Source organism: Punica granatum, chromosome 2 (genome assembly GCF_007655135.1).
Source record: "Punica granatum isolate Tunisia-2019 chromosome 2, ASM765513v2, whole genome shotgun sequence".
In the NCBI taxonomy this organism is placed as follows: Eukaryota; Viridiplantae; Streptophyta; class Magnoliopsida; order Myrtales; family Lythraceae; genus Punica; species Punica granatum.
Genome location: NC_045128.1, coordinates 42,900,855 through 42,924,667, shown reverse-complemented (window position 1 = coordinate 42,924,667; position 23,813 = coordinate 42,900,855). Strand labels below are relative to the sequence as shown.

Sequence of the window (23,813 nt, the reverse complement as noted above, 5' to 3'; positions counted from 1 at the left end):
CAGTGCCGATAATATAGGACTTTAATACCGCAATGGAGCGAGACGAAAACAAAGGAATATCCAAATTAAAACCCCATAAATGATTTCCAGAACGATAAATAACAGAACTTGTAGTGCATTTGATTTGGGAAGGTGGTCACCGTATCGGCATTAAAAGTAGTTATGGAGGCGTTAAGAAAGAGAGTTTAACATACGGATATCGCGGCAGCTCTAAGAACGTGAAGCCGGACGTTGATCCAGACTCGAATAGTCATCCAATCCTTTGAAACCAACCAGAAGGAAATAGAGAGAAAATAATGAGAATTGCCAAAACTTTGACGCAATACTCGGGAACATGGATGCTTCAGCAGCTGCCGTCAGATTAAATTTTGGGGGTACACATAGAGGCAATGAAACATTTTAGGTTATGTAAAGGCACGAGAGAGAAGGCAGTCCCAAAAGTTCAGAACATTAAAAATGAGGTAACCCAAAAATGAAAGAACGGATACCGCTCCAATTAAATTTCTTTCGATTAAAGTGGGTGAAAGATACAGGACCCTTGCAATAGGAAAAGGGCATCTCTAGAAGTTAATTGGCAGTTGGTATGAAATCCTTTACATCATCATATAGCACCATTTTACAATCTACACAGGTATGATGAGATGACTCACCGGCATCCCAACTCTGCTCTTCCTTCAGCATTTATAGTGGTATTCGTACACAGCTTCTGGATATCAATGTAGCCGATTATAGTGTCCTCAAAAACTGCATCCTGAAGTTGAGCTTCCTCAAATGTAGACCCAGATAGAACAGTGTTCTTAAATACAGCCCCTTGAAGATTCGCTTTCCCAAAATTTACCCTGTCCAGAACAGCATTTGAGAAGTCGACTCCTGCGCATTATTTCAGTCACAAGATTGTGTTAGCAGAGTGCCGCACAAGAACGTCAGATATCTTGCAAAGCATGCCCTGTGTAGGTTTAATCCTTCTTTTTGTGTGGCATATCATAGCAAATCCCACTTAGAAATCCGGAACCAATTTCCTCAAATATAGCTTTTGAATTTACCTGAACCATATCTTCTTTTTATGTCAGATATGTTTTGTTTTCCGTCCCTTTTTTTTTTTTTTTTTCATTTCAGATGATGGTAATGCTAATTTCAGGATCCATTAGAGGAGATAGGCTTGGATTTGAACTCACTGGGGAAAATTAGCCGCAGAATAGGTTCGACTTAACCAACGGTTGCATATGAAAGAAAATGGGAAATCAATTACCCTTGAAGCTAGCTCCAACAGCGTAAGCCTTTGACATCACCACCTCTGACATGTCCGCACCATCAAATTTAGCAGCTGACATAAGGGCTGCAGCAAGGGACTTTCCTTTTAGTTGAGATTTTTCATTTGTGTAGTCACAAAATCGGAGATCAATTGGCTTGTCATAGACACCATTAGCTTGTCCAATTGTGTTGCCAACATATGCTTTCTCGCAACGATTGGGTTCTGTTGACAAAGGAGGCAATCTCTGAAACACAGACACTTCATATTAAGCACTCATATCTCAATTTCACGGTTTTTCCCCTTACCAATCAGAACAACCCGTATAATCGTTTTATCCAATTCCCAGACACTTTTATATACTGGGGAAAGCGTGCACAAAGAATACAGCAAAGATGGACAACTGTTATATTTTGTGTTGAAGTAGGGGGAAAGTGAAATTTAATCTTCAAGTAAAACATAATACTCTTCGCATGTGATCATTGAGTAACTTAAAAGTTTTCCTCCATTTTTATTTCGTGCAACAAGAGGAAGTTGCATATAGGAAAGCCCACATTTCCTGCCTTCAGAGGATTTTTCAAAATATGTCAGATAATTGCATCTACTAGCACTAAGTTCAAAAGACTTCAGCGGCGACAGATAATTGCACCTACTAGCTCTAAGTTCAAAGGACTTCAGAGGAGACAGAAAACTCTAACTTGCATAAGCTCCAGAGGGAGAGTAAGGAATGTTTATGTTCCCAATTTGAAACTTCACTAGTACAGTGACCTCGCTTTACGTGCAACTGTTGCATCTATGTTCAAATGCATGGCAACTATTATCCCTACTTGTCTATACAAACAGGCACATAAAAGGAATGAGTTGAACTGCATTCCACACACCTTAAAAGCCTAAACATAGAACATGTTTCCTACAGATGATATTGCACCCAACGATCTAGTAATTACCTCTCTCTCTTCTGGAATAGCTATCTTATAAGACTTAAATAGCATTGAATATGTGAATTATAACAGTTAGAGAATCGTATGCGCGGATATGTCAAAATGTGAATGTTCCATATCTTGCTGAAGCTTCTAAATTGTTGCAGCCGACCATTTATCGATTTGTCATTGATAACAAGGACAAAACTTTTCAACATTCTATCGAGGAAATGATGTGATTAGGATTTTCTTTAATTTTACCTGACCAGCAGCAATCACAGGGGAGGCAGCAGTCACAGCCCAAACGGCCAGAACTCCGCAAGCAAAACTCCTAAATTCCTTGAAACGGCACTCATTTTCTCTGATTCCGTAACCTTCACCGGGAGCTGCTTTGAAGCACATTGTGCAATAATTCACATCAACAACACACATTCCACCCAAAAATCAAGCAACTGGTATGCAGATCAAGGCAATTTGTACCCTTATTTCGGTAGACGGATGATTAAGCTGAATCACTAACTAATGGCTCATAAATCAGTAATTTTCCCGATCACAGAGAAGGAATTCATTTTAATGGAGGAGCCGGGGGATTTCTTACCGGAGCAGCTGAGGCGGACCGGAGACCGAAGCTTCGGGATTGGAATGCGGTGGTGGAGGAGGCCCGGCGACGGATGCCGAAGAGAGAGACCGTTCTGAGAAAGTGAAATGAGAAGTGCCGCCATCGTTGGGAGTTCGGAAGTGTGTATTCTTTCTCTATCTGTTCCGGTCAGTTGAAGGCCTCCAAAGACTTATCCATTGATGGTTCTAGCGCCTCACACGTGGCATGACACGTAGGATGGAGTCGGGTTGAACTCTGACCTCAGAAAGTCCGACCCACCATAAGCTCTATTGGGCCTCATCTTCCAACCCAGACTGAGTGAATGTTAGGCCCAAGCTCAAATTAGAAGCTCTATTGGGCCTCATCTTCCACCTCAATATTAAGGTTTGATCGTGCAATTTTTCTAACCTAGCCTAGGTAATACTCATGGCGAGCTAGAAGTTGGTAAGATAATTCCGAAATCCCGAAGTGGTGAAGGTTTTAACACGATCGCGACTTCTATCTACCGGGACAATATATTTTTATCCGCTTTTAAAGCCAATTTGATTGCTATGTTTTTTCGGGTCAAACCAATTACATTGGCCCCATTATTTGAATCCCGATAGAGACGCGATATGTTGCCTCGCTAATGTTTAGTTTCAATAAGTCAAAACTATGTGCTGAAAGTGAGTAGTAGATTTCAAAAATTCAAGAAAACCTACGATAATTTCTTAAATGATCATTCCTCCTCGCATGCATCCATATATGTAGGGACAATTATTGTGATCATCGTACCTATCGAGTCTTGATTATAACCAAACATATCAAATTTGCATACTTTTTGTGAGAAAGACAATTTCTATAATAATTTGGAATAATTTTTGTTTAAAAGAAAAAAGAAGAAATGTCAGAGGATAGAGTGAGTTGACTGGGTTGACGTCAAATTGGAGAAACGGAAGAAGACGTGAAAGCAGGAACAAAGTACTTGGTAATACTCCCGGTGCATTGCTCGCCAGAGAAGCATTTAGGAGGACACGCCATATAATGTCTTTGGGGGTGCACTGCACCAGGAGCATGGTATAATTAGTAAGAACCTTTTGACCCTGGCCGTCTGTGAGCCTCGCTCTCTCCTCCTCCTCCATCGGAACAAACCGGAGAGGAAGAACAAGAAATCCCTAAATCGACCAAATCGGCGATCGAAACCTGTCGCTCGATCAAATCCCTCTTCCGACCTCCAATGGAAAACCTAAGCGCATACATATCGTACGAGAGGCTGAACGGAATGGCGAACTGGGTGGGCACCAGCGTCGCGTCCGCCTTTTTCGCCTCCCTCGAGCGCTGCTCCTGCATCAACCTCTCCACCTCCGAAGACGACTCAGACGATCCCTGCGAGTCCAACGACCTCCCCCTCATGTCCGGCAGCTCCAACTCCACCGCAACCGCCACCGCCACCGCCACCGAACCCCGCGACGTCTCCAACCTCCCCGTCTAAGCACTCCCCTCCCTCCCTCCAATTTCGTCCCCTTGGTACAGCTCTTCTCCTGGTAGTTTTGGTGCTGAGTTTCGTCTTTGTTCGATCCCCTCTGTGTTCCAGTAGGCTCTGTCGCTGGTTCTGTTTCGTGGTGTACGAAATCGTTGGGCTTGTGACTGTCTTTCTGTTTGGACAAACTGTTAAGAGTCTTCGTCTCCATCAATCTCATGCAGCGATCGTTGTTTCTTGATGTGAAAGTCGACTCTTTGATGCACTCTCTGTTTCAAATTTCACCATGAATGAAAACCTATCACCTGTTTAAAATGGGGAAATCAGAATATCCGATGCCCATAGATGGAGAATTCTGCAGCTGCAATATCAAGTACTTTTGAGTAATGTTGTGCTTTGCAGATGCATCAAATCAATGGTCTGCATTCCAAGAGTGTAATCTTCCACAGAAATTGCACAAAACCTGATAGCGCTTCCAGCTGAGTACATGTCTTGGTGATTGGTTGAGTCTTGTCCGCTCCCTCTTGGCTTGAGCGTGAAGTTCGGTTTACCGTTCTGAGAGCTGGCTCGTAGTTCTTTGTTTGTCGAGCTATATAGTTAGGGGATTGGTAGGTTCTAGTTCATAATTGGCTCTTCCAGGGAAATTTCGAGTCGGGAGTGGGAACCCTCTTTAGTTTCTCTTGTTATGCATTGCTTGGAGTATTAAAGGGACACTTCTTTAAGTATATTAGGATTTACTATTGGAAAATACATCGTTTGAAAGGGATTCGGAGCAATGACACATTCTGGCAAGTTATGTTTAAGATTCCTCGCTGTTGTTTGCTTCTAAAGAAATCAGGAACGGGTTTATTATTAGTTTCAGAACAGCTCCTGATTTCCCTAAAAGCAAAACAACGGCAGGTCTTGTTATAGTTTCTGTGGTTGATTAGTGCGAGTGATGGCTCCCGTTGGTCAGAAAAGTTGTTAGAAACCACAAGAGGAATCATGGGGTAGGGTCCATGGCAGCGTAGAAGGAAGTAAAGTATGTCGAACCTCAGGAGTTATCAAGAAAATCATGAATGATAAAGAAGAAAACCCTGCAAAAGGGAACTGAAACTTGCAGGTTATGCGATTGGATTATAGTTGGTAACTTAATATCGTGTATTAGGTCTTACGAAACTCATAAGATGTTATCAATTTGTCATCTCCGGTAATCTTATATTGAAGTCCAATTCCTGCCTGCTGGAATAGGAGCTGATAATGATTCTTATGGTTACTGGTTGGTGTTTAAGCTTTTCTGGCTTTCTGATTTCTGGGCAGATGGTAGAAGTCTTTCCTAGGATGTGTTGAAGGGTGCTGTGAGATGGGCTGTGTGTATTAGGGTATTGCGATTAAAGGAACCGACAAGGCAAACCTCTCTGATCAAATTATAACAAAGCTGCAATCCTTGTTAATGGCCTCGTATTCCTATCAGAAGCCTTCTGCCCTCTTCTCTTGTTAGTCATACTCGTGGAATCAGATCCTGAATAGCCTTTTCCTGTGATGGGTACCAGGAAGATTGAGAAATATTTGGTACAGAAATTCAGCAGCCATCCTGATGATGGAATACATCGTGCCGAAGGTGTTATTTCATAATTAGTCAGAACTCACTCGACTAACCTTTTATCGGGATTCTCTCGAGATTCAGTTTGGCCATATGAATGATACACATGCCTAACTTGTTTTCTGCATTCCACGCTCACACTCCTGCCTTCTTCTATCCGCATTTGAATTTGATATTGGACCAGCAACAGTAGTAGGAATGATGAGATTGTATTATATTCTCTGTGAAAGTGGACAAAAATAAGTAACCATCATCAATTAAAATAATGAATTTTGGTGGAGAAAGGTGGAATTTTTTAAAATTTTTACTGACAGAGTCGTGATTTTCGGGCTTGTGCATATGGGGGCCCCTATGTTCGTCTTTATGATGATTCTACCAAGTGGGAGTGGGTGGGGGCCTTCTTCGCTATCCTCGGTTGACAAACGTGCTCAAGATTAAGAATCAGCTGCAACAATCAAAAACATGAAAAATGAAAAATGAAAATCCAGTTCAGACCAGCTCGGTCGAGTTTCTCATTCTAATGCGTACTCGACAGGAGAGGAAAGCCGGTTTTGCTTCTGAAGACGATGCTTTTAGAAAGGTCATGAACAGGTTTAACCATCGACTTCATGGTCTCATTCTGCATCTTCTTCTTCTTCTTTTTTCCTGGAGATCGACCGGAATTAAGGCATATTTGTTTGTTTAATCAGGAGAATTCAGAAGGGGGTTGGATTTTTCAATGCAACCAAAGTAATCGAAAGAAATGGGAAGTCGCCACCACGAAAGAAAAATCATGAGCAGGATAGGATGAAAAAGATCAAGCGCCGACAGTAGATTGTTGTCGGTTCTATATTACTAATCTCGGACCTGATTCCCCTTTGTCTCCCTCTCCTTTCCTTTCCTTTCCTTTCCTTTCCTTACGTATTTGTCCCATCCGATACGCTTTGTCGGATTTAAACTACTTTTTCCCCATCTTCCCTTTAGCTTCCTCTCGTGGGAAAACATACAAAAACCTCGCATTCCCCCCGATTTTTTTATTATGGAAGGCTCGTGAACAGTGCACTTATTAAATTGGAATAGACATTTTAATAATTAATAAAGTAGTACGGATAGTTTAATATTAAATTTGAAATCACTTGATCAATGTGGATTGATTCAAGTAATTAAACACTTATTTCGTTTAAGTAAGGTCTTGAGTTCGACTCTTTGTGAATACAGAAAATCCACGCTCGGAGAGTTTTATCTCTTAATGAACTGATCGGGCTCGATTGAATTAGTCGGGAGCTCAATTAGACTTTCGAATATTCGAATTTACACACACAAAAAAAAATCACTGGATTACCTCATTTCCTTCATGCCCATAAACACAAATATATGTGCAAACTCGTAGGTGTGTATATATGTATAGATATAATCCAAGGAATCTAATCCAAAAGGGCGCGAAATTAAAATGAAGGTAAAGGAAAACTAAAATTGTAAAGTTAAGGGGACGTAATACGATAATTTTATGTATAAAAAAGGCAAATTCATTATAGTATATAAAGAAATTTGATTTTTTTTTCTCTCGAGTCCAAGGGGTGACTGCCCCGGCGCCCCCTGGATCCATCCTTGTGTGCATGTGTATATTGTCATGCACCTTATGATATCGATTCAATCTGTGTAATTATCATTCTTAGGATTTTGTATTCTATATGTATAAGAACAAACGATCCGTACAACGATTAATCGTGGCAGTAGGTCGTTTTGACGGGTCGTCCTATAATATACCCGAGCGGATATAAAGGAATGTTGGTAATGAGTAATAATTAACGAGGAGAAAAGCAATTGGGTATTTTATAAAAATAATTTGAAGGGGGATGGGGATGGATGGATGGTAGGAAAATTCGAATGAAGTTTCCCTGCTCTTATCCTATGGTCAGAGAAAAGAAAACCCACTCAAGCACAGTGTTGGACACGCAGAAAGGCACCCCACTCGAAAAATAAAATTGACTATCCCATAGCTCACATTGAAAGGTTTATTTTATATATATATATATATATATATATATATGGACCCGCCATAAATTATGCTTACTTTTATGCGTAAAACAAAGTAAACTTCAATCCGATTCAATGCATCACCTGGAATCATATCTGCGCATCGCGGAGACCAGCGGTTGAGTGGACTCGACTGTGATTCGAATCCATACATTTCAAACCCGGAATAACATAAATGATCGATGCCCAAATATGTATAAAGAAGAAGATTGAAGCACAAGTCTCTATTCTCTAGCTAGTTTTTATAGAGACTTTGGTACACGATATGGTCGGGGTACACGTATGATGAGGGTCCTCATACTTTCGGTCCGTGGTGACGATCTAAGATCACATCCGAGGAAGAATGACTCCACCAAGTATTGTGACAAATCTAACCTTCCCTCAAATATATATATATATATATATGGTTTTAAAGGCGAGATCACGGGTAAGTATATATACGAAAACAAAAATCATAATAATTAATATAAAAACACCGATAGTTTCACCACATGAATCGAACATACAATCTCCTTTTCATTGATAGATGACAGTATACATCACTACTCTACGCTCTTACTGTTGTCCCTCTCTCTCATATATTGGACGCATACCGGACGCCAACACATGGAGCCAACCAACCTTCGCTTTAAGATCAGCCTTTTCCTCTCTCTTTTAATTCCTCCATAGCTTTTCCTCTCTCTCTCTCTCTCTCTCTCTCTGCGCTTTTATCTTTCTCTTCTTCCTCTTAACGAAACGAAGGCATGGAGCATACAACCAGCCCTCAGTGGCCACAGGTACCAAAACCCATCTCTCTCTCTCTCTCTCTCTCTCTCTCTGTCTTTCATAATCATAGGTTCCATGATTTTTTTCATGACCGCAGAAATTTCAAGGACTTTTTGAAAACCCTTTTCTTGGGCTTTGCCGCCATTGATTTTCTCGGTTTGCTTGCTCAGAAGATAATCATGAGTTCATCAAAATATATCTTAAGCTCCATGAATTAGTTCTTGAAAGTACCACACACCTTTTCTTTTCTTTTCTTTTGCTAATTCGCCCCCCCACACCCCCCCCCCCCCAAAACTTTTCCTTCACCCAACATCTGAAAAAAGTCCCCCATCTAACAATCAGAAAAAGTTTCCGTTGAATCTCGTTCTTTCTTCTCATTGAGATATTCCCCCCTGCTCAAAAGTGTAGCAGAAGGGGTAGTTTTGCTAGCTAGCTAGAACTAGAAAACTAGAAAGTAGAAGAAAGACCTGTGTAATAGCAGCAACTGTGTAATTTGTTTTCTCTGTACTGTCTGGTTTTCATCTTCCTGAGATGATGTTGAGTTGAGAGGTTGAACAAGACCAGGAAGAAAAAGGTGGTAAAGGTGTCCTCTTTGTGTATGTGTTGGTTATGCAGGGAACTGGGGTTATTAATGACACCAACACGAACAAGCCCGCCATGGAGATCAGTCGTAGTAGTAGTAATACTAATAACAATAACAACAATAATCAGAACAATAAGAAGATGACGAGGCCGAGCAAAGACCAGGCGCCGTTGAACTGCCCGAGGTGTAATTCCTTGAACACCAAGTTCTGTTACTACAACAACTATAGCCTCTCCCAGCCAAGGTATTTCTGCAAGACCTGCAGGAGGTACTGGACCCAGGGTGGGTCCCTCAGGAATGTCCCTGTAGGTGGAGGCTCAAGGAAGAACAAGAGGCCCCCCTCGTCGATATCGTCGTCGGCTCAGCCAGCAATCCCTCCTCCTCCAGCTCCGTCGCTGTCGAAGGATTATATGAAGCTGTTTCCTCCGGTCGGTTTCCCTAACCCTAGCCATAGGTTGGGACTCGACGAGGCCCACGATCTCAACCTCTCTTACCCGCCAATACCCTCGTCAGCCCCCACCGTCGGCACTAATGCTAATGTCGTGTCAAAGGGTTTGAGCTTGATGATGATGGGCCATAATTTCATGCAAGACTTGGCATTTTCTTCCGGCGAGTTTCCGAGCAGCTTGTTAGACTTCAAGCCTGCAACAACTGCTGCTGCTGCTGCTTCTTCCTCCCTCCTGAACTTCTCCCTAGCTCATAACGGTAACAATAGTAACGATGGCAGGTTCGGGGTTGGTGGTGGACCGAGGAGCTTCCAGTTAGGGCTGCAGGAAGAAATTAGTGGAGGTAGAGAGGCTAGGGTTTTGTTCCCAGTCGAGGATCTAAAGCAGTCCATGCCTAGTAACGGCAGAGCAGCGACTGATCATCAACAGCAGCAATATGAGCAGAACAATGGCAGCAGCAGCGGGCTACTGCAAGGAGGAGGAGGAGGAGGAGGAGCAGCAGATAGCTCCAATGCTGGGTTCTGGAATCACGGGCTTCTGCTGAGCGGGTCGACGCCATGGATACACGGCAATCAAATACAGTGACAGGTCTGCGGGAGTTTAATAGAGTTTGAGCATTGAACTGATCGTCATTACTAACCATTAATTAGGACTTAGGAGTACATAACATATAAAGCTGGATCTAGGGGGTCTCAGTATAATAATTAGTACGCAGTTGTCTGCTATAATCTTGCAGTCTTAATTAGTTGATTTCTTTGCTTTTTCTTAATTACTTCCTTTTTGTTGAATAAATGTGTCTTTTTTGTTTGCTTTGTCGACTGTCTTTATGGGATATGGGTGGGATCATAGTTTTTGTTTGAAGCTCTTTTTGGACAGCTTCAAATGGCGGAGTCAGTCACAACTCACAATGGTAAAGATTACCAAAAAAAATATATTGTAAAATCACTCTTTATGCATAGTGAAATCATATATTTGATCTGTTTAATTTCTTGTCTGGCCCGATCTTGATAGTTTCTTTTTTCTTTTTCTTTTCATTTTTTGTTAAGAAAATTTGGGAACCAGTACACATATGCACGAGCTGTGCATCTTTATATCGGTCTTGGTATGTTTGGTATTGCCATAATACGATATAAAGAGCTCTTTTGCAGTTTGCATATGTTCTCTGATAAGAGTGTATAGGTTGAATAGCTCCTTTCGAGCATGTGCATTCAGCGCTGGTCCTGCAACTCGGCCTAGCCGGAGACGACTTTAGAAAAGAAATGATCGATGGACAAATTAATTAAGGAGCATATTTCTATGCATAAATTTTTTAATAACTACTTTAATATAATTCCTTGTTGCGGTCCCAACTTGCAATGGAAGTGAGTTGGGAGTGAATCCTTTTTACAGCACAGACGTTTTGCACGGCACAATCTCGTCTGGTCTGTCAATCTCACTGGATGACCAGTTCCCTCTGATTATCTTCTGATATTTTCTATTTCCTTCTTCTTCCTTGTTCTGCTTTGCTTAGCAAATTCCAGATCAAAAATATTGTCAGGTCATGTCAGCATAACCCCTCTGGTCGTGGTCTGGGTCGTGGTCTGCGAGATTCTCCGTAAAGAGACACAGAGAAGCCAATATTCTGCAGCGAAGTCGTAGAGAGAGAGAGAGAGGAGAGAGAGGAAGAATGACAGGAGAGAAAGCTATCTATATACATATGTGCAGTATAAGACCCGTCAACTTTTATGTCTTCACGTGCCATACCACTTTGGAAAATCAAATATTTTTATGCATACCGACACCATACTTATAATCCCGCCTCTTTCAATAAATAAAATGCCGTGGAAATTAATTATAATAAAACACCAATTACATGAACAGATCATTGATTGAGCACAGTTGCTGAGTAGAAACATTAGGAGATCAGTTAACGGTAGATAATTGGGATGTAAATAGCTCAGGCGACTTGATTATAAAGGATATAATAGTGATCAATAAAGTGTTGGTTGAGTGATAAACAACTTTGACTTCCGTAAAAAGGAGAACACAAATTCGAATTTCAGAAAACTCATATGTTGGGAAGAATAATAATCTTGCGAGAGCAATATGGAAAACTCTTATACATTAGGATACATGTTGGCAGTCAATTATATTTTATGTCGGCAATGAATCGGGTCAGTATAGCACCAGAGGTCCAAGCCACAGTAATTATGGTGTAAACGTTGTCCCAGCAGAAGAATATGCATGAAGCTATGCTTGTAGTTGCAGTTTTCTAAATATGCATATCCTTGTGAGTTTCAGATGAATTTTTATACTCGAACTTCTGATGATTTAATCAGTGGGTGGATCCATGGTTGATTGGGTACGTGAACATAATAATGTTGGACAAAAGGACGGAGATACAGTTTGCGCTTCTTTACCTGTTAAAAGCTTGGATGTTCTCCACGATGATGTAATATTTAAAGATTATTCTATTAATGTTCATTAATTTAATTTAAGATATTAATTGAAATTATGACCTAATTCATTATATCCGTTGCGAGCCCGAATCAAGGAAACCTTAATTGAAGAATCACTGTTGCAATCAAATTCTCTGATCAAGGAAAGCCAACAATCAAAATTATCACGGGAAAGTCAAAATTGAAGGAGAAACGTTACAATTACATGCATGACTAGGTGAAGGTTTTTATATATTTTATTATTTCCTTCTCCCTTCTCAAATCTCTCAATTGACTGTTTTTATTTGTTTGTCAAGAGGTTTTCATTTGAAAGGAAGTAGGGAGAAATCACTCATTCTTCAAAGTATATATATGTACATGTAAAACAAAATATTATCACGGGAAAACTATTCTCCAAATCCTATTTTGTTCCTTGAACATCTGTACAACTAGAAGAAATGTGGATAGAGAATATATTTTGTCAATTTACATTCTAGATTTAAAAGGAGAACGGGTAGTGGTAGAACATAATTTTAAATTTTTGAAAAGAAATAAAATTGTGAATATAATTTATAAAATATTAATATTGAACTCTAAGTCATCATTTCATTATATTTATTAATATATTTTGCAAAAACTTAGCTAAATTAAATAAAAGAAGGCGCTCGAGCGTTACGTTAAAAAACTAGTAATTAATTAATCTATACACCCATATGTGTGTAGGTCATATATTCTCCCTCAGTCCGCCACTCGATCTTTCTGATTTGGAAACTCGTTAAGACAGACAAAAGTTATGGTGTTCCTTTTTGTTTTTTTGGTGGTATATTTTCTCGAATATAAACATAAGTTTCTTAACAAACGACAAAATTTGAAAGAGAAGGGGTTTCCCGAATAAAGTTGGCGTTCAAGAACATCACGCCATGACAAATGGATTGGAGATGGTTTATTGTTCATTTTAATTAATTATTTTGTAAGGTTGTCATTTTAATTAATTATTATTAATCAATATATAATAATAAATTACACAGTCTGCTCTCAGGTGGGGTGGGCCCCAAACATGAAGAAAAACATTCCCATCGGCGACCGTGACGAGACGACAATGATCTCCTCCTTCCTTTCCCACCCGCAAAATCTATCCCGATGTAGCTCTCTTACCACTCCCTACCCCTTTTTCCTTCTCTCACTATACACATGATGTATCTATGATAAATTTTTCTTCCCATAACCATATAATATAATTTTTGTTATCTTTATGTCTTTCATTTGAAGGTAAGTTTCCCTTTTCTTTTTCTTTTTCTAAAATCAAGAGGTATTTTCATTTTTTTAACCAATCTCTGCTCAACGTCCAATCATCTTGGACAAGACCATCATGAATTTAAGCTTCATATCTAACTATATTATAAAATGGAAAATAAAATTCTTTATCAACTTTCATTATATAATTTTTATATATTATATTATTTAATCACCACTAAATTTCAACAAAATAACCACCCATTCCCTCACCTTTCTCTCCCTCCTCTCTCTCTTATCAAATCAAATGTGCGCCTTTTAAATTTTTCAACAATTCTCGTCTTTTTCTTTTTAATGAAGGATTTCATGGATACAATAGAGGTTGAGAAAATATATTAGACGGGTTTACACCAACGGCGAGTTTAATACCAAAACCTAGCAAATAGATGAGTTTCTTCTAAATTCATTTTCAAATTCCAGGAGTAGTGCTCATAAGTCACCATCTGATGAAAATATAATTAATCCCCAATGAAGTATACATGTGCGCCTAATGAAGTTTCGATAATATATATATATATAGGCAAAAATGAGAAAAAAAAGGTTTATTGAGTTTTAATTTATGAAATTATCATTTATGTGATTCTATTAAAAAATTATAGCCGATAAATTAAAGCATGATATAGGAAATTTGTCCACATATTAATTAGCTTGCATTGTCTCACATTCTCTCATCTGTACCCGGTTCTCTCTCACTCTTTCTTCTTTTCATTTTTTTTTTATTTTTTTTACAACACCTAAAATTCTCCAATGAAATGAACTTTAATTGAGAAAAAAAGATGTGCATAAACTACTGAAGTGAAACTGCCATTCTATTATCATAACTATTTTATAATGTCAATGAATGTGAAATTTCGAACTAAAAGATAATACCGCGCATAGCGCAGACAGTGATTTATTACATACGTACTACATATATAAGAAATTTCAAATTAATGATCCTAAATTCCTAACTATGGCCTTTACATGGGATAGAGACTTAAAGAAATTCTCGATTAATATTTACTTAAGGTGAATAAAAAAGGACAAATTACCTCATATATCTCATGGTTTCACATTTTGTTCAAATATATCATATGCTTTTAAAAGTGTCAAAAATATCTCATGATTTATATTTTTTTTTCCAAATATATCATACTGTTATATTTTCCGTTAATGAAATGTAAGGAGGCTCCAAATTTATGTCATGGTTTTAATTTTTTTTCTCAAATCCATCATGGGTAAAAGGGTTATAGTGGCAAGACCGTTAAATGTTGACGGAAGATATAATAGGGTGATAAATTAAAAAAAATGTAAAGAATGGAATATTTTTGACACTTTTAAAAATATATGATAGATTTAAATAAAAAATGAAATCATGGAATATATAGGATATAAATTCCAATAAAAAATGGGATGCAAAAACCTTTTGTCATCTTCGCTCATTATTTTCTATCAAAAAGGAAAACTTCACTCATTAATTAATGAATAAGTTCAAGATAAAGCATGGACAAAATTTATTTAGTTTATTGACTTTTTTGGTAGTCTACATCAATAATAGCACTCGCTTGATACGCATGCGACATATTGCCACAATGCTCCTCTTTCTAGTTCGAAGAATCTCTCGGATCAACATATGTACATGGTTTAATTCTACGCAGACGTTTTAACGTTTGCGTCTAGACGTTATTCTATTTCCCAAGTGGTGATATATTAGAAATTATTGCCAATCTATGTTTCATCCCAAAAAATTGGTCGAAACAAAACATGGTACCCCTAGAAATAGCTATGGATCTAATCAAGGAATAGTGAATGGATTTGGAACCGACCCCATTGATTGGAGGAGGTCCCTTTCTTGCCAAACTTGGGCCTTTATTTCTCGTCGATCTGGGATGAGCTTGAATTTCAAACCTTAGCTAGAGCTCGACTATTGTCGGTGGTGATACGGGGAAGGTGAATCAAAATTTAGGGCCTTCATCACTTTCCCTAATCGGTCGTTTTAGCCATCCTCTGGAAAACGATCGATCGTAGATGGATGCTTTAAGGTTCTGTACGTTCCGAGTAAACTGAAAAGGATTGACCGGACTTAAACCAATGAATCCTACTCTCGCATATTGGATGGTAGTAGCTGATCAGCAAACAAAGAGAATTTTGTACGTTCATCGAAGATTTTCTCACCATCCATGAACTCGAATTCGGGAGACTGAAGTTTGGACAGAACTCTTACTGAGCCCAGAAGAATACGACATGGGTTGGAAATACGGGCCCACTTAACTTCCCCGGGCTAGAATGAGTAGCCCAACAGGGGGACGGTCCCGCTCGTTCTGTTTCCGTCCCGAGCTCCGGCTTCTTCCTTTTTAATACTTCCGCTGCTTCCCGCTCTGTGATAGCCACGAAGATGGCGATCCGTGTATTTGACGCCGTCTCCAGTACGCCGTCGAAGCTCACCCGGCTCGATCATGGCCCCGAGAATCCCCGGACCCCCTCTAACCTTTCCTTTGAACAACTGAAACCAACCCACCAAGTAATTCAATCAGATTGCTCCCTACTGAACAAGCCGATCAACTCCACGACCTACGCTTCGGTACTCGATTCCTGCAAATGCCCGAGTCTCGGGAAACAAATCCATGCCCACGCCCTGAAGTTCGGGTTTCATGGGCACGAGTTCGTGGAGACGAAGCTGCTCCAGATGTACGGCCGGTGCGGCTGTCTAGAGGGCGCACTGGACCTGTTCTACGAAATGCCCCACAGAAACCTGCATTCTTGGACTGCCGTAATAGGAGTGCACTTGGACCATGACCTGTTCCATGATGCCTTGTCGCTGTTCCTGGAACTACTCTTTAGCTCCGTGGTGTTGGAATTTTTCTTGTTTCCGGTAGCTCTGAAGATCTGCAGTGGCCTTGGGGATGTAGAGCTTGGGAGACAGTTACATGGGGCTGCACTAAAGTACCAGTTTGAGTCGAATTTTTACGTCGGCAATGCTTTGATAGATATGTATGGTAAATGCAGGAGTTTGGATGACGCTAAGAGAGTTTTAGCAAAGATGCCTCAAAGGGACCATGTCTCATGGAATTCTATAATCACGGCTTGTATTGCAAACAGGATGGTCCGTGAGGGGTTGGGTTATCTGGATGAGATGTTCTCCCGGGATAGTTTGAAGCCAAACCTTGTTTCCTGGAGCGCTGTCATTGGAGGTTTTTCACAGAATGGCTATGACGAGGAAGCTATTACTCAGCTCTTGAGGATGCTTGAGGGTGGCCTGAGACCGAATGCTCGAACCCTAGCAAGTGTTCTTCCTTCTTGCGCTAGACTGCTTAAGCTAGGACTGGGGAAAGAGATACACGGCTATGTAACGAGACATGGGTTCATGTCCAATTCCTATGTTGTGAATGGACTTGTCGATGTTTACCGGAGATGTGCTGATATGGGAAGTGCCCGGAAGATCTTCTCGAGATTCTCCCTCCAGAATGAGGTTTCCTATAACACGATGATTGTCGGGTATTGTGAGAATGGTGATGTTTTTAAGGCAAAAGAGCTGTTTGACGTGATGGAGCTTGTAGGAATCGAGAAGGACACTGTGTCATGGAATTCGATGATTTCAGGCTATGTTGATAATTTATATTTTAATGAAGCTCTGGACATGTATCGGCAGTTAATTATGGAAGATGGTGTCCAACCTGATTCATTTACACTAGGGAGTATTCTAAATGCCTGTGCTGATATGGCTTCTTTGAGGCGAGGAAAGGAGATTCACTCCCAATCCGTTGTTAGAGGACTGCAGTCAAACCCTTTCGTGGGAGGGGCTTTGGTGGAAATGTATTGCAAGTGCCAAGACTTAGACGCTGCAAACTTGGCCTTTCATCAGGTGAAGGACCGGGATATCGCAACATGGAATGCCCTGATCTCAGGATATTCCCGATGCTATGAGACCGAAACTATCCGAGTTCTCCTAGAAGAAATGAAAAGGGATGGTTTTGAGCCAAATGCCTATACTTGGAATAGCATTCTTGCAGGTTATGTGGAAAATGGGAATCACGAATCAGCTATGTGCCTACTGTCTGAGATGCGAAACTCAAATAGAAGACCAGATATCTACACAGTGGGGATAATTATTAGGGCTTGCTCGAAATTGGCAACAATTGAACGAGGGAAGCAAGTCCACGCTTACTCTATCAAGTATGGGTATGAATCAGATGTCCATATTGGGGCTGCCCTAGTTGACATGTATGCCAAATGCGGGAACATTGAGCGTGCAATCTTCTCCTACAATAGAATCCAGAGCCCTAATTTGGTATCACAAAATGCCATGCTGACAGCATATGCCATGCATGGACTTGGTGAAGAAGGCATTGCCCTCTTCCAGAGAATGCTAGGTGAAGGTTATCAACCTGATCATGTTACTTTCTTAACAGCTCTCTCTTGTTGCGTCCATGCTGGAGCAGTCGAAACAGGTCAGCAGTTATTCGATGTGATGGTGAATTTTAATGTAGAGCCTACACTGAAGCACTATACATGTATGGTTGATCTCCTGAGCAAAACTGGGAAGTTACATGAAGCCCACAGACTCATAAAGAGAATGCCAATGGAGCCTGATGCAGTGGTGTGGAGTTCTTTACTTGGGGGCTGTGTTATGTCTGGAAATTTCGAGTTAGGGGAGATCACGGCGAAAAGGCTCATAGAGTTGGAACCCGAGAATACTGGGAATCATATTTTACTGGCAAATTTGTATGCTTATGCTGGGAAATGGTCAGAGTTGGCGAGAACAAGAAGGGCAATGAAGGACAGTGGAATGCATAAGAGCCCAGGATGCAGTTGGATCGAGGATAGAGATAAGGTCCACGTGTTTCTCGCCTCTGATAGGTCTCATGAGAGAACTGAAGAAATATACAGCACTTTGCAGAGCTTAACAGTTCACATGAGAAGGACTTCAGAATTCAGTATCAGAGTGTAATTTGTATAGAACCATAAACAATTACAGAGAACCTTCGGATGAAAATATATCATCAGCTTCTGGTTAAAGAGCAAGTGTCTCACATGGAGCTTTAGTACATGTCAAGTGACTCGAGGACCCTGCGAGCTTGAATGTGGAGAGCTGTTAGTCTCTGCTCGGGATTGAGGGTTGATCCAAATTGACTTGCTGCCCATACTAAGGATGCGGATTTTTCCCCTAGAAGTCGTCTCACATCCTCATGTATAGTTGCCATTGGGGACTTATCCCTCCCGTTTACATGCCCAATGAGGAGAAGTAAGAACTCTCCACACTTCAATCTGAGAAAAGAGGAACCAAAAATTCTTTTCAGCATAGTATATTAATATGCTGTTGTAAGCATAACCATGGAGATGTATATATGTAATTGCCTGAGATTTTCATCCACTTGTTTGTCCCTTAAGAGCTCTGCAACTTCCTCGATGCCATTACATGATTCAAAATCCTGGTAGAAAGATATGCAGTCAGAGAAATCTGAGGACGAAACAAGTACAAGCATAAAAATTTGCCCTGATAAGATTGTGACAAGGCAAAGTACCAGGAAAAAAAAATGTAACGACATGGTAGGAGATATCTAGAAATAACTGGGAATTTGCTTTTAAACTGCATAAAGCTTAAAGAAGAACTAAGTATAACATGCAGAAGTAGGCCCATGAACCAATGAAGCATGAGGAAGTACCATTTGATTGGCTGAAGAATCTAACATGATTGAAATAAGAGCATCCAAGCAAGCATCTTGTTCTGCCACTCCTCGGGTGGATAAGATATTCATCAAAACCTGCACCATACGGGAGAGCTCTAAATGTAATTCAAAGTTGCCTGTGATTATGTGTGGCAAAGCCAAATATATAACCAAGATGAGACGAAGTATAGCTGCAAGATTGTAGTCAAGACTTATCGGCAAGAAGGTTCATCTAAAATGACAAGGCACTGGACAAGCTTGAACCATTTTGAAGATATTTACAAGAATAAACACTCCCAAGTAGATTCGTGATTCGCTGGGCAGCTCATGACTAAAAACCAGTGAAAAGGTTAATTTTTGAAATCAGAAGTGTGGATTTTACCAAGTTATTTATTCGGCTCATTATTGAGCTTACACTGAAAGAAACTTGGGACTAGCTGGACCATGCATAGCACGAGCAATAATAGTATATATAGATGAGCAATTTCCATATGCCCTATCCCATAGATTTTCGCTAGTAAGCTGATATTTCAATATTAGTTCTACAGCTAATTGATTCAAGCATGTCACCACCCTCAGAAATAAATCATCTCTTATCCACCAAGAAAACATAGACTGCTGTGTTGAGCCTTCCATTATTTTTCTCGGATAATATGCGTAACCATTTTGAGAGTATGCAAATGCTTTATCTTCAGGTCGTGAAGGTACTCACTGGAATGGCCTTGTGCCGATGGGCCAAGATGGTGCTTTCCCTGTGAAGAAGACAGCAGCCTTCCAAAACACGAAGAGCTAGAGCAACTTCAGCGTCAGTAGAAGGACTCGTTTTCTTCATAGGCTCGACACTGAATATATGATCCAAACTCGCAACACTGTCTTCTTCCGAGTCTCTCAGTGAATGTCGGAACAGAACAGGGACGACTGCAAAATGAAATTCAAATTAAGCACTGCCAAACCCAATTGAACACGATATTAGCATCTACCATATGAGAGAGGCTGCAACATCTGCTTGATTCGGACCCGAAGGAATACTCCTAAAAAGCTAAAACTGAGATCAAAATTCTTCACATTTTAATCTCAGTGAGCCTGAATAAACACGGAGGTCTCAAATTCTCTCAAACCCCTTTGCCTAGGAATGTCCGTGGATCAGACAGCGACGCAGCGGTCAAGAAGCCACGACAAATGAACTTCAGCCGAGACTGGATGAGCATTGAATACAGAAGGAAGGAAGAGATGGAACATCGAGAAATCGAAGCGTACCTTGGAGCTCGGGAACGGACTGGCTCTGAGAGAAGAGGTGGATAGCGGAATCGGATTCAGAGACGGATCGCAGGAACTTGAGGAGGCCGCGGAGGCCACGGACCCGGAGGAAGGAGAACTCGGCACGAGCGTCGCGGAGGCCGGTCCGCAGGGCGAGGGTGACCTCCCTGTAGACTCTCTGGTCGGTCAAGGAGCTGACCAGATCCTCCACCACCGTGAGGGGCGAGGACTGATCGGAATCCTCCGCCGTGGGGGAGGCGGTCCTCTTCACCGCCTCGCTCCACAGAGGCTTCTTCAGGTACATCTCTCTGTCTCAGGGTCGCTCTCAGTGCCCTGTCGGGGCTGAGCTGATTGGCGCAATCGAAAACGGTATTTGTTGCTTTCGACCGATGTCCGGTTTGTGGAGAAAAATAACGGCCAAAGGATGAAGTAAACGGTAAAAAAGATTAAATTCATTTTTCTTTTTTTCTTTTTTTAAGAAATTACTCAAGTAATTTGAGAAAAATAAATGGCCAATCAAGTCACTCTTTTGAAACCTATTCTCTGTCTTTTCCAAGTTCCAATCAAATAAAGAATTTGAACCGACTTTCAATTCTAATCCCTTCTAATTCCGATTTTCTACTAATTTTGTTTTCCCGATTACTATCTTGTGAACTGAACGCCTCGTGAGTTTTCTCTCCTTTTATTTTATTTTCTAATTCCGATCCCCTACTAATTTTGTTTCCCCGATTACTATCTTGTGAACTAAACGCCCCATGAATTTTCTCTCCTTCTATTTTATTTTCAAAAAGAATTTAATGAAAAGACACGATAGCTTACTCAAGCTATGTTAATCTAATCAAATTCCTCATGGGATGAAAGATTGGAAAAGCCTCGACTTGATCATGCTCAAGGTAGTACTCTGAGAAGGTTGTGTCGGCGAGTAGTTGCCCTTGGGAGATGGAGAAAAGCTTCAAGCAGAAATTCTCTAAGCGTATCATTCAACTAACTAAGACCTTTTCGATGTTGGCTTAAAATTTGCCACCTCTAGACTCTCTTTCTCTTTCTCTCTTTTTTTTTTTTTTTTTTAAGGTTTCAATCAATAGTGTTTTTCTTTTTTAGGTGAAATATAGAGTAGAAGCCCTAAAGAATGATAATTATTTGAGGATATTTCCGTTGGATTGAATGATGGTGGAGGAGCATATTATCTCATTGACGCAATGAAAATTTCTTCTACGACTTGCACTTCAAGTGATAGTGATTGCTTTGACAGCTGCTTGGGTCTATCTCTACGTGAAGCAACCAATTAGAGACAAAAAAAGCCAAAAGAGCATTAATATGGATCATAGCATTTCCAATGCTCTGCAGATGAAGAAAAACTATGATTGTATTCCAAACATCTGAAGGAAAGAATGCCCCTTTGAAAGTTCCCATCTCTTTCTCCTCAAACCTCTGGTGGGGGATATATCGCCCAAGACTTGAAGGTCTTGAGAGTCGAATATGTCGCTCGAGAAGTTTGAGCGAAAGGCTGCAACGGTATAAAAGTTTTGCAGATCACAGATCGAAGAATTCCATCAACCAACAAAAATCTTTGTCTACTGCCATACGAATAAGCTCCAAGGATGCAAAGGCAAAAGAGACACAACAGATATACTTATATAGACAGAGAGCAACGATGTTCGTATTTACAACTTTCAGAGCACCTGGGCAAGAATGACGGGGGACAAACAATGGCACATTCCCAATTGGGAGGACCTTCCTGCAGGATTGATGCAACGGACATCTTTTATGCAATCACATTGACACGAGATAAGAAAAAGAACAAATGGAAACATGATTTTGGCATAATATTGAGGTGCTACCAGTTCTCCTTCACAATCTTAGACTTCTCGAGTATGAACTTCCCTTCCTTGTACCTCTGTGATGGCTCGTAGGCCCTCTCGTATTTCCAACCCAACACTTCCTGGCAATCGGAGCAGGAGACATCAGCCACGGTGTGGAGGCCCGTAAGGAGGTGCCTATCTTCTTTGGGCCCAACAACAATATTCATGGCATGAGAAAACAGAAAAGCTCGGCCGTTTCTTCCCTAAACAGTGTACGAACATCGAAACTTCAAAACCTTGACATAGAAAAATTCCGATACTAGAAAGCATAACTTAATAGAAACAGGGTAGACCCCAGCATCAACACACGGAAAGGCTGCAAATTGTTTGAATTTCAACATATGACCTGGCAATCAACCAATTCCTCAAAATCCAACAACCATAATCATCAATTGAATAAACCTACCAAATCGAGGGATTTCACTGGTGGAATCCAACATCTATCTTTCATCGAGCAACTGCCAGGCAAGGATACTCCTAATGTGCAGGGATAAGGAGCTAAAGGGGACAGTAGACTCTAGGTTCAACAAATATAAGGAGGCCTTTTTCCGCCTTAATATCGGACTGATCTTAACAACATCCACAACCTAAACTTGACGAGATTTCTTTATAGAGCAGATTAGTTCAATCATTAGCTACCAAAGCTTTCGCAATTTTCCTCCTCTACTTCAATCATTCGGCTCTAACTCGCTAGCTAATACAAGATCTCCAACTTCCGCCCAACAATCAAGAATCTCCTCGCACATCAAAAGCAAACTGGCAACATTCTACTTGGGAGAAATTCCAACAACTTGCAAACAACAGATCGAAGAACAAGAGGGCCTGACCTGAAAGGCCTTGGATATGATATCATCGTGCAGAGAGACAGGATTCCGACACTTGTAGCAGCTATACAACCGAGGACCCACAATTTCACCCATTAGTAAACAATCTCAGCTCCACCGATCCAACAACTACAATCAACAACGGGAAAGAACTCAAGATCAATAACAAGGACTAGAAGTCACAAGATTGAAGAGAACAACTACCTTGTAGCTTACCTACCCTCAGAAAGCCCCGCCACAGTTATGACCCACAAGGAAGACGATGAGCACGAAGAAGATGAGGAGGAGGGTTTAGCGTGAAACACTGAAAGTGGGTGTCTTGGGCCTGTGCAGAGTGAAGATTCCACGAATAGATAATCACCCGGGTTTGAAAAAACTATTGAGGGATGACAAAGACAGGATTTTTTAAATGGAGATTAAGGACTAAAGACCAGAGAGTGATCAAACCCGATTGCCCCCCACATCGGGTTTTTTTTTTTATTATTCGGATAAACCTGTGGATAGAATAAAAATCTTTGTCAGGAATAATTTATGTTTGTCAGGTAAAAAGATGAGAGGAACATACAAAGAGGGAAATTCTCGAACGTGGGCACTGGTTTCTTCGGAAATTGAAAGGAAGTTGACCGCTGCAACCAAGTGAATGTGAAAGATTCAATTTTGGATGTAGAATTCGTCAAACCAGCCGCAGAAAATATTGACCAACCAAAGAAGCCGTAAATGTTAAGGTCAGAATTCGCCAAACCAGCCGTAGAAAAAAAAAGACCAACCAAAGAAGCCGTAAATGGTAAGGTCGGAAAAAGTGGGCTAACGCTAATTGGCGAGTCAAGCTGTAAAATTTGTGAAGAACTGCGATTGGTTCATCGAATGAAAGCGCAGATGAGAGAAATTCTGAAGAAA

The 23,813-nt window shown here is 40.6% G+C and overlaps 6 protein-coding genes across 8 annotated transcripts; 3 read left to right on the top strand and 3 right to left on the bottom strand.

Annotated features, from left to right (window-relative positions):
* Positions 1–462: 462 nt before the first annotated feature.
* LOC116196632 (thylakoid lumenal 17.4 kDa protein, chloroplastic) lies at positions 463–3,273 on the bottom strand. Its single transcript, XM_031526467.1, has 4 exons — positions 2,768–3,273; positions 2,431–2,555; positions 1,250–1,496; positions 463–870 (listed from the first exon to the last, which is right to left on the bottom strand). Exons 1-4 carry the CDS (start codon positions 2,889–2,891, stop codon positions 647–649), a joined length of 720 nt encoding a protein of 239 aa, XP_031382327.1. The 5' UTR covers positions 2,892–3,273; the 3' UTR covers positions 463–646.
* Positions 3,274–3,696: 423 nt separating this feature from the next.
* On the top strand, positions 3,697–4,549 carry LOC116196634. Its single transcript, XM_031526468.1, has one exon. The coding sequence runs from the start codon at positions 3,984–3,986 to the stop codon at positions 4,236–4,238; it is 255 nt and encodes an 84-aa protein (XP_031382328.1). The 5' UTR covers positions 3,697–3,983; the 3' UTR covers positions 4,239–4,549.
* Positions 4,550–8,410: 3,861 nt separating this feature from the next.
* On the top strand, positions 8,411–10,603 carry LOC116193480 (dof zinc finger protein DOF5.3-like). Its single transcript, XM_031522196.1, has 2 exons — positions 8,411–8,600; positions 9,205–10,603. Exons 1-2 carry the CDS (start codon positions 8,568–8,570, stop codon positions 10,201–10,203), a joined length of 1,032 nt encoding a protein of 343 aa, XP_031378056.1. The 5' UTR covers positions 8,411–8,567; the 3' UTR covers positions 10,204–10,603.
* Positions 10,604–15,615: 5,012 nt separating this feature from the next.
* LOC116195345 (pentatricopeptide repeat-containing protein At2g13600-like) lies at positions 15,616–18,448 on the top strand. The gene has a single exon (XM_031524463.1). The coding sequence runs from the start codon at positions 15,703–15,705 to the stop codon at positions 18,253–18,255; it is 2,553 nt and encodes an 850-aa protein (XP_031380323.1). The 5' UTR covers positions 15,616–15,702; the 3' UTR covers positions 18,256–18,448.
* Positions 18,176–20,636, bottom strand: LOC116195346. The gene is made up of 5 exons (XM_031524464.1): positions 20,231–20,636; positions 19,686–19,891; positions 18,971–19,069; positions 18,663–18,736; positions 18,176–18,572 (listed from the first exon to the last, which is right to left on the bottom strand). The coding sequence occupies exons 1-5, from the start codon at positions 20,532–20,534 to the stop codon at positions 18,347–18,349; spliced, it is 909 nt and encodes a 302-aa protein (XP_031380324.1). The 5' UTR covers positions 20,535–20,636; the 3' UTR covers positions 18,176–18,346.
* A 1,149-nt stretch (positions 20,637–21,785) lies between these two features.
* LOC116195347 (protein yippee-like At4g27745) lies at positions 21,786–23,414 on the bottom strand. Of its 3 annotated transcripts, none has more exons than XM_031524467.1 (3): positions 23,121–23,414; positions 22,920–23,045; positions 21,786–22,295 (listed from the first exon to the last, which is right to left on the bottom strand). In XM_031524467.1, the coding sequence occupies exons 2-3, from the start codon at positions 23,010–23,012 to the stop codon at positions 22,068–22,070; spliced, it is 321 nt and encodes a 106-aa protein (XP_031380327.1). In that variant the 5' UTR covers positions 23,013–23,045; positions 23,121–23,414; the 3' UTR covers positions 21,786–22,067. The 3 variants fall into 3 exon arrangements, with proteins under 3 accessions (XP_031380327.1, XP_031380325.1, XP_031380326.1); XM_031524465.1 differs by having other exon boundaries at positions 23,133–23,408; XM_031524466.1 differs by having other exon boundaries at positions 23,137–23,406.
* Positions 23,415–23,813: the final 399 nt, after the last annotated feature.